This window comes from Orycteropus afer, unplaced genomic scaffold (assembly GCF_000298275.1).
Source record: "Orycteropus afer afer isolate SDZICR_OR568_19922 unplaced genomic scaffold, OryAfe1.0 scaffold00143, whole genome shotgun sequence".
NCBI lineage: Eukaryota > Metazoa > Chordata > Mammalia > Tubulidentata > Orycteropodidae > Orycteropus > Orycteropus afer.
The window spans coordinates 3467635-3478433 of NW_006921730.1; the positions used below are offsets into that span (position 1 = coordinate 3467635).

General features: G+C 36.8%; 1 protein-coding gene across 1 annotated transcript in view; it reads left to right on the top strand.

The window, feature by feature from the left end:
- Window positions 1-10799, top strand: part of SENP7 (SUMO specific peptidase 7) — a 245214-nt gene that overhangs the window by 182457 nt on the left and 51958 nt on the right. The window contains exon 10 of the mRNA XM_007945774.2: window positions 7444-7477. Coding sequence (XP_007943965.1) covers window positions 7444-7477 — 34 coding nt within the window. The remainder of the gene's footprint in view (window positions 1-7443; window positions 7478-10799) is intronic.

Genomic DNA, 10799 nt, shown 5'->3' on the forward strand with positions numbered 1-10799 from the left:
TGAGGAACAAGACTTTTATGTATTTTATTGTGCCATTTGAGTCTGGTGTCCCCCAGTGCTAGGGTGCTGAGTCGGTAGATCCATTAGATCTCTCTCCCATAGTGTCTGGGTGTCTGTGAGGGCTTACTCTGACTCTGTCTTCTGATGTTTCTGTAAGGATTGCAGGTATTTTGTATCACTGGTATCTGCAAGATTAGCCTCAGCTGAATCTATCCTTGGTCTAGCGTATACTGCTGTTCACTGACCCCCATCTGATCCTTTCAGGTGTTTTTGTGTTTATCTGTAGCCTGGTGTTTGCTGTTAATGGTAATGCAGTATTGCTGGCACCCTGGTTGGTATTAGCATCTGTTGTCTACAATTTGGTGTCCTCCCTTTTCCTAATGTTATCATGATGGTCGTAGAATCTTTCCATACATCCCTCCCCTTATCCTTGTGAGCGTGTGGGCTCCAAATAGCCCGAAATTAATCCCTCCCCTTCCCTTCCTGCCCCTGTAACCTACAAAGTGAGTTCCTTTCTCAAGCAAGCCCTTCTTTGTCTTTTTACAGTAATGAGCTCATACAGTACTCTGTGATTGACTTATTTCACTCAGCATAATGTCTTCCAGGCCCATCCATGTTGTGAGATGATTTGCATATCCCTCATTGTTCTTTAATGTAGCATAATATTCCATTGTGTGCATGTACCATAATTTGGTTACCCACTCATCTGTTGATGGGCATTTAGGTTGTTTCCATCTCTTTGCTGTAGTAAATTGTGCTGCGATGAACATAGGTATGCATATGTCTGTTTGTGCACTTTCTCTCACCTCTTTAGGATATATTCCTAGTAATGGAATTGCTGGGTCAAATGGCACTTCTATTTTCAGTTTTTTAAGGAAATGCCATACCGTATGCCACAATGGTTGTATCATTTTACAATCCCACCAGCAGTGCAAAAGAGTTCCAATCTCTCCACAACCTTGCCAGCATTTGTTATTTTCTGTCCTGTTGAACTTTGCTATTGTTGCTGGAGTGAGATGATACCTCATTGTTCTAATTTGTGTCTCTCTAATGACTAACGATCACGAGCAATTTCTTGTGTTTGTTGGCTGCCAGTATATCGTCTTTGGTGAAGTGTCTCTTCAAGTGTTTTGCCCATTTTTGAATTGCATTGTCTTTTTGGTGTTGAGATGTTGAAGTTTTCTGTAGATTTTGGAGATAATTCCTTTATCAGATATGTTATAGGCAAATATTTTCTCCCAATCTGTAGGTTCTTCTTTTACCCTTTTGGTGAACTCTTTCGATGCACATAAGAATTTAACTTTTAAAAGGTCCCAGTCATCTGTCTTCTCTTTTACCTCCTGCACATTCTGGGTTATGCTTGATAGTCTATTTATGCCATAAATTAGGGACCCCAGGTTTGCACCTATTTTGTTGTTGTTACGTGCTGTCGAGTCGGACCGAACTCATAGCGACCCCTCCTTGGGTTTCTGAGGCAGTATCACTACGGAAGTAGATTGTCCCATCTTCCTTCCGAGGAGTGGCTGGTGGGTGTGAACTGCCAGCCTTCTGGTTAGCAGTCAAATGCCTTAGGCACTATTCCACCATAGAACTACTATGTTGTTGTTGTTGTTGTTACGTGCTGTCGAGTCGGACCGAACTCATAGCGACCCCTCCTTGGGTTTCTGAGGCAGTATCACTACGGAAGTAGATTGTCCCATCTTCCTTCCGAGGAGTGGCTGGTGGGTGTGAACTGCCAGCCTTCTGGTTAGCAGTCAAGTGCCTTAGGCACTATGCTTCCAGAGCTGATGAATTTTGTAGTTTTGGGTTTTACATTTAAGTCTTTGATCCAGCTTGAGTTTGTTTTTGTGTATGGGGTGAGTTATGGGTCATTTCATTTTTCTGCAAGTGGATATCCAGTTTTGCGAGCATCATTTGTTAAAGAGGCTGTCTGTTCCCCATTTAATGGGTTTTAGACCTTTGTCAAAGATCAGCTGTCCATAGATGTATGGGTCTATATCTGGACTTTCGATTCTGTTCATTGGTCTGTTTATCATTGTACCAATTCCATGCTGTTTTGACTACTGTGACTGTAGTAGGTTTTAAGATCTGGGAGTGTGAGACCTCCCACTTTGTTCTTTTTGTTCAGAAGTGCTCAGGTTATCCGAGGCCTCTTTCCTTACCATATGAAGTTAGTAATTGGTTTTTCCATGTCCTTAAAAAATTTTGTTGGTATCTGGATCAGGATTGCATTAAATGTGTAGATTACTTTGGGTAGTATTGACATTTTCACAATAGTCAGTCTACCTATCCATGAACAAGGTAGGTTCTTACATTTATGTAGTGCCCTTATTGTCTCTTGTAGCGGTGTTTTATAGTTTTCTATGTAATAGGTCTTTGTGTCTCTGGTAAGGTTTATTCCTAGATATTTTTATCTTTTTATTAGCCATTGTGAACTGTATTATTTCCCTTATTTCTTTGAGGACTCTGTTGGTGTAGAGGAATGCAACTGATTTTTGTATGTTGACCTTGTATCCTGCCACTTTGCTGAACGTCTCTATTAGTTCTAGTAGATTTTGTGTTGAGTCTCTTGGGTTTTCTATGTTTAGGATCATATCATCCACAAATAGAGATAGTTTTAGTTCCTCTTTGCCAATTTGTATGCCATGTATTTCTCTGTCTTGCCTTATTGTCTTGATCAGGACTTCCAACACAATGTTAAATAGAAGTGGTAATAGAGGGCATCCCTGTCTGGTTCTCGTTCATAAGGGGAATGCCTTGAGTCTTTCTCCATTAATTATGATGTTGGCCGTTGGCTTTGCATATATGCCTTTTATTATGTTGAGGAATTTCTTTTCTGTTACTAATTTGCTGAGAGTTCTGAACAGGAATGGGTGTTGGATTTTATCAAATGCCTTTTCTGCATTGACTGATATAATCATATGGGTCTTTTGTTTTGTTTATGTGGTGGATTACATTGGTGGTTTTTCTGATGTTGAACCACCCTTGTATACCTGGTATGAATCCCACTTGGTCAGGATGTATTATTTTTTTGATATGTTGTTGGATTCTGTTGGCTAGGATTTTATTGAAGATTTTTGCATCTATGTTCATGAGGGATATTGGTCTGTAGTTTTCCGTTTTATTGGTATCTTTCCCTGGTTTTGGTGTTAGTGTAATGCTTGCTTCCTTAAATGAATTTGGAAGTATTTAATCTTTGTCTATACTCTGGAATAGCTTGAGTAGCATAGGTGGCAACTCTTCTCTAAATATTTGGTAAAGTTCTTCAGTGAAGCCTTTAGGGCCAGGACTTTTCTTTGTGGGGAGTTTTTTTTTTTTTTTTTAAATGACCTGTTCAGTTTTTTCTTTTGTTATAGGTCTGTTCAAGTATTCTGTCTGTGAGTGGGATAGTTTAGGTAGGTCTTGTGATTCTAGAAACTTTCCGTCTCTTATAGGTTCTCAAATCTGTTGATGTACAGTTTTTCTTAATATTCTGTCAGTATCTTTTTCATTTCAGTTGGTTCTGTTGTGATGACACCTTTTTAGTTTACTATTCTTGTGATTTGTATCTTCCCTTTCTTTTCTTTTGTTAGACTTGTCGATGGTTTTGTCGATTTTGTTAATCTTTTTGAAGAACCAGCTTTTTGTTTTGTTGATTTTTTTTCTGTTTCATTTATTTCTGCTTTGATCTTTAATTTCCTTACTCCTAGATACTGTAGGATTCTTTTGTTGTTCTTTTTCTAGTTGTTGGAGTTGTTGAGTTAAAGTGTTGATTTTGTTTCTTTCCTCTTTTTTGATGTATGCATTTATTGCTATAAACTGTCCTTTGGGTACTGCTTTTGCTGTGTCCCATAGGTTTTATTATGATGTATCTTCATTCTTGTTTTTTTTCTAGGAATTTTTTTATTTCACTTTTTATTTTTTCTCTTACCCAGTAGTTTTTGAACAGTGAATTGTTCAGCTTCCACATGTTTGATGTTTTTTTCCTTGATCTTCCTATTATTAATTTCCAATTTTAGGGCATTGTGGTCCAGGAAGATGCTTTATAGTATTTCAGTGTTTTTGAATGTATTGAGGCTTGTTATATGTCCTAACATATAATCTATTCTGGAGAATGATCCATGTACACTGGAGAAGAATGTGCTTTTGTTGGGTGGACTGCTCTGTATATGTCTAAGAGGTCGAGTTAGTTGATTGTGCTGTTGAGTTTTTCTGTATCTTTGTTGAGTTTTTTTCTAGTTGATCTGTCCCTCCTTGAAAGTGGTGTGTTAAAGTTTCCTACTACTATTGTAGAGTTGTCTGTTGTCCCTTTTAATTCAATCAATATTTCCTTTACATATTTTGGAGCACTTTCATTTGTTAAGTGCATAAATACTTATTATCATAAAGTCGTCTTTGTCAGTTGACCTTTTCAGCATCACATACTGTCCTTCTTTGGCTCTTATGTTGTTTTTCACCTTAAAGTGTATGTTTATCAGAAATTAATATTGCCAATCCTGCTCTTTTTTGATTACTGTTGGTTTGGTATATTTTTTTTTCCATCCCTTAACTCTTAATTTTTTTTTTATCTTTGTATCTAAGGTGAATCTCTTGTAGGCAACATATCTGTGGGTCTTCTTTTCTTAGGTAGTCTGCTACTCTCTCTCTTGATTGGTACATTTAGTCCATTCACATTGAGTATAATTAGTGATAGATAAGATTTGATTGCTGTCATCCTCTTGTGTTTTTTTGTCATGTTGTTGGTGTTTCCTTGGTCCATATACTTTTCTGTGCTGAGTTCAATTTGTTGTCAAGTGATTCCTCTCTTTTTTTCTTTATTGTTGGCTTTGTGTTTATTAAACTCATATGTTTTCCTTCCTTCTGGATTTGCTTAGGGGAATTGTTAATTTTTCTCTGTGGTTATCTTGGAGTAAATTCTTGTTTCTTCATTTTTAAAACTGTTCTATGAGAACATTGTCCTGTTTTCCTCTCCATTTAGAACTTTTATTCCCTCTGTTAGGTTAGGTGCTGTTGTTGTGTGCAGATTGGCTTCCTTGATTTTTAGTGTACAGTGTTTTATGGTCTTATTTTGAATTTCTATTTCTGATTTGGTTTTAGTATTGATGTCATATATCCTGAGTTTGTTGTTCTCTGTCATGGGTTCTTTATTGGAATGACTTCCTTAAGCATTTCTTATAGGGTTGGTCTGGTTTTCACAAATCTCTTAATTTCTGTTTGTCTGAGAATGTCTTGATTTTTGCCCTCATATTTGATGGGCAGTTTGGCTGGATATAGGATTCTTGTTTGGAATTTCTTTTCGTTCAGTGTTTTATATATGTCGTCCCATTGCCGTCTTGCCTGCATGGTTTCTGCTGAGTAATTGGAGCTCAGCCTAACTGTTTGATTATTGTAAGTTGTATTTGTTTTGTCCTGGGCAGCTCTCAAAATTCTTTCTTTGTGTTTGGTTTTGGAGAGTTCGATTATAATATGCCTCGGTGTTTTTCTCTTGGGATCTGCACTGTATGGGGTTCTATGAGCTTCTTGGACAAGTATCTTTTCTTCCTTAAGGATATGGGGGAGGCTTTCTGTTAGTAGGTCTTCCACAATTTTTCAGTGTTTTTTTTTTTTTTTTTCACCTCTTGCTCTGGAATTCCAGTGAGGCATATATTGCTTCTTTTCATGTCATCTCATATAACTCTTAGGCTCTCTTCGTTTCTCTTAAATATTTGTTCTGATTTTTCTTTATACAAGCTGGTGTCCAGGGATTTGTCTTCTAGTTGGGAAATGTGTTCTTCAGCCAGTTCTAACCTACTCTTTTGTGCTTCTACTGTGTTGTGTAATTCTGTAATTTTGGTATTCATCTTCTGTATTTCTAAGGGCTGATTTTGTATGAGTTCCGATTGTGCATTAATCTTATTTTGTTCTTGGATAGTTTTCCTGAGTTCTTCCAGGGAACTGTCTGTGTTCTTCTTGTTTCTGTTCGGGGTTTCCTTAGGCTCTTATAGAGCTCTATAAACATACCTCCTAAATAATTTTATTATCTCCTCTTCATCTGTGTTTAATGAGACCTTTGTTTGGGGTTTTACTTTTAATGCCTTGTCCTGATTGTTTGTTTGATTTGAGGTTGCCTGTGTTTCTTAGACATTTTGAGGTTGTCTTTAACTGTTGGTTATGTATTGATTTGTTTTGTCTTGGTTTTATGATTTAATATTTTGAAAAGGTGTAGCTAGTCTATTTTATTTTTTTGGCTATTAATTCAGGTGTGCTGGATTGCTGTGCCATTTTCTTTGTGATGATGGGATCGCTATGTGGAATGTGGATGCAGGTCTTATTTATTGTAAAGTGTAGGATTTGAGCCAGCAGGTGTTATGATGGCTGAATATGGTTTTTCTATTGGATGAGGGAGGGTAGAGAGAGAGAAATTGGACGGAGAAGAGAAAGCAAAGAAAGGCTCCAAGATGCCAGGAATGGTTTCTAGGGCTTTGAGCAGTCTGCTAATGATGACGTTGTACTGTTAGTCACAGGCCCGCAGCTCAAGTTCAGCAAAGACTCCAATTGTTTGGGGGCCTCCACTTTCCACCAGGTTCAGACACATACAAAAAGCCCACTCTCAAGGCCCCTCCTTGCCAACAAGCTGACCTAAGATAACTCCCCTGTTCCATGATCCGCTCTGGGAGTTCTCCCAGGGCCCTCCCATTTGGGGCATTAATGTTCTCTCTGGTTGGGCTTCACCGGTGCTGGAGCCAGAGAAATGTCTGCTGCACCCAGCGGTCCCAAGTTTACTGATAAAAGCAGGTGCCTGCCCCTCCATGCCAAAAAGCTGACCTAGGATAACTGCCCTGATCTGAGATCTGCAATGGGCACTCCTCCTGGGGCCCATCCTCTTGTGGCATTAATGTTCTTCTGCTCACAGGCTTCAGTGGTACCAGAGTCAGAGAAATCTCTGCTCCCTCCCAGTGGTCCCAAGTTTACTGATAAAAGTAGATGTTGAAGGTAGATCTGTGGAGTGGCCTCAGGTTCTCTGGTACGGTGCGTTCTTTCCACTACCCCAAGGAGGTCTCTGGTGGCCTTTCTCGCCTTCCGGTTGGCACTCCATAGGGCAGGTTCCCCTGTTTTTGTTATTTTTCCCCTGCCCCTTTCTTCTTTCTAATCTTACTCCCCTGAGTTTGGCATACTCTGACTTAATGGGCTGTTCAGAGCACCAGAATCTCTATTTCAAACTGCTGCACCTAGTTTTTCAGTCACTAAGATTCTAGAGGGAATTAGCGTGGGGACTACTAAAGAAACACCATTTTCCCTAGTTCCACAACAGTAAATTTTTACAGTGTAACATTTTCTGGTTTATTCATAAAAGGCTTGAGCATTTTTAGTATAGACTTTAAATATGTACTTGTGATTTGAAAAAGAAGAAAAATTTAAAAACATTTTGTATAGTAACATAATTTGAGGAGTAACTAATTTTTTCTTTTTTCTTTTTCCTTTAAGTTTACGAAAAAGTATGTTAAGATTCCATTTCAAGGTAAGCTATCATTGTCTTATGACCTTCTCTTTTCACTGTAATTTTGAGTATAAAATAAATGGTTAGCAAAAATTCTGAAATGCTTTTGCAGCCATTTTTCTATAATTTTTTTTCCTGTATGGTATTTAAGTAAAACAAAAGCAGCTTTAATGACTTGCTTCAGATTAACTTTTTTTTTTTTTAATGTGGCTTCTGAAGGAGTTAAGATGTTTCAAAATACTGAAAATAGTATATTACTGTTTTAATGACTTCAAGTCAAGTAATATACTAAAGGGACTCATGGTGATTTCTTGGGATCAACAGAAATAAAGTTTAGATAGAAAGCAAGAATATTTTTGGTATATAAAACTATATTAAAATAAGAACTATAAGGAAAGAAGTTTAATTTTAAATGTTTTTTGCATAGAAGCTAAGAGAGATTTTTTTTGTCATTTCTTACCTGAGTAAGTAATGTTGATTGGAAAATGTACTTGTAACCCAGATCATTTTTTCATTCTCTCTCTCCCCTACTAAAATTGTTTAAAAATACATAATGACATTCAAAAACAAATAATAAGCAATTGAGGATAGTCTCTTTTAGAGAATGTATTGTGAGAAGCAGGAGGAAGAAAAAAATGTATATAATTAGCATTTCAAACATGAACTAGGGAAGAGGAACGTTCTGTTCCAAGACTAAGGATGTCATCAAAGTAACTTAATTGTACTCTAATAGATACCCATGTATAGAAATACAAAGCTATACATTATAATAATGACTCTAATAGTCAGTGAGCCACCATAAACAGTAAGTACATAAAGCCCAGAATAAATATATTGATAGTCCTGTTAAGGAAATTTTAATAAACTGTTAGGGAATATTATAACATTAGCTATTTAGAAGAAATAAATATAAAGCCATGTAGTTTTAAGAGGAAATAATAATATATTTTATTTTAAATAGTACTCATTTTACAATTTTTAATCTGATAAGAATTTTCCTTTTTTTTTTTTTTTTTACTTTGAAAAACAGAAACTTACTGTGTCACAGTTCCTGGAGGCTAGAAGTTTGAATCAGTTTATTGGTTGTGTTGATTCCTTTTGAATACTCCGAGAGGAACTTAATTCATACCATTCTCTTAACTTCTGGTAGCTCCTTTCAGTCCTTGGCATTCCTTGGCTTTACAGATGCAACTTTACATAGTAGCTTCCCCTTGTGATTCCATATAATTTGTGAAAGACAATTTCTGTTAAAAATCATGGAGAAAATACTCCTTTCAGTGATAGTGGGTCTACAATTTTTTGATAGAAACCAACAAGAAAATAATAGTCTTCTTCCCTAATACTGTGTGTGGTACATTTCCATATATAAAAACGTTTTTTTAAAACAGACATGCATATAAAAGGTTTTTGTTGATGGGAACTTAGAAGTTTAATTGTTTTACTCTTTTTCCATACCATCTGAGGGAAGGAAAAGATTTAAACATATTTATATTAGGTATTAATTGTATTTGGCTGTTAGTAATCATAGCTTAAAGACGGTAGAAGTTTATATTTCCCTCACGTAGAAGAACTTCAGAGGTAGGCTAAATAGGGCTGATATGATATCTTATTGGCCATCTTTTCTGTTTTTTTACTCTCATCCCTGATACAGGGCTTTCGTTCTGAAATTTGTCTCATGCTCCCAATATCATGTTAATGTTCTAGACAGAAAGCTGTAAGTAGAGTAGTAAAAAAAGCATATGCCACTTATCTTTCATCCTTTTAAAGTGCCTCCTGAAAGTCTATGGCACTTAATTACTTCTTTCATTTTATTATCTGAAATTTAGTTAAGTGGCCACATACTTATTTGAAAAATACGCTGTGAATTAGAGATTTTTTAAGCTGGGTATATTGCTGTCCTGAATAAAATTTACGGTTTTATTACTGAGGAAGAAGATAAAATGAAGTTGATAGGAAACTCCCACTTTCAGATCTGCCATAGCTGTGTACAGAAAAAAAGTACATATTGGGGAAAAATTTGGTAATGAGGTAAATAATTTTCATGATGGTGTTAAATCTCTTTTTAAGGGAAACTTTTTTTTTAAAGTACCCTTCTTAAAAAGTAGCTTCCATATTAAAATTCTGGAACAATTAGTTTAGTAGTAATTGCATAGATCTCACAATTAGGGTATTCAGTGTATCTGTAGGGCTGTGAACTGCATAAGGAAGAAATATTGAGAAGTTTTGCTGAGGGTTCTCACTTTTAATATGTTAGTCTTTGCTGCCAGTTTAAATTACAGTTTTCAGAATGGAAGAGTTAAGGTATGAAGAATAGAATGGCTGACTTGGGAACATTCCAGATGACTGGTAAATCAAGTATTTGAATGTTCCTTGTGAAATGTTTTTCTAACTTTAATATTCACATGAGTCATCTGAGGATCTTGTTACACTGGAAATTCTGGTTCTGTAAATCTAAGGTGGGACCTGTGATTCTAGATTTCTACAGCTCCGAGATAATGCCACTGTCACTGGTATGAGGGCTACACTTTGAGTAGCAAGGTGCCAGGAGATAGTAAAAAACAAAACAAAACAAAAAAAACCAAACTCACAGCTGTCGATTTGATTCTACTCATAGCGACGACTCCTTGGGTTTCCGAGGTGGTGTCTCTATCGAAGTAGATTGCCCAGTCTTCCTTCCAAGGAGTGGCTGGTGGGTTTGAACCACCAGCCTTCTGGTTAGCAGTCCAATGCCTTAGGCATTACTCTACCAGGAGGAGGAATACTAAGAGATTTGTTTCAAATAGTCATGCATCTGGTGTGTTATGTGCCATCGAGTTGCCTCCGACTCATAGCCACTTTACGTACAACAGAACAAAACACTGCCAAGTCCTATGCCAGCGTCATGATCCCTAATAATAATAATTATCTTGGGCTTATACTTAGCTGATATTTGTATCCTTTGTGTTCTTAGTTCAGCTGCTTTCTTGAAATTGGACCAGATAACGTTATCTTCAGGATTTCTTTAAATCATTTGTCTATGTGCCTTTCAATTAAAAAATAAGGTCCTCATAGGTGATTCTGTTAGCTCACTATGAAGGAGAAATACTGATCATTCTGAGTGATTACCTGGAAGTTTTGAGAAGTAAAACCTGGAAGAATTTTAGAAGAAATGCCTTCTTAGACCATTCAGAACCTTATTCTTGAGAGTCTTCTGACATTGCCTACTATATATAGTGGAATGCAGATGTTTTGGGCGAAGACAAAAAAAAAAAAAAAACCCAGACTCACTGCCATGGAGTTGGTTCTGACTCATAGCGGCCCCTCCTTGGGTTTCTGAGGTGATATCTCTACTGAAGTAGATTGC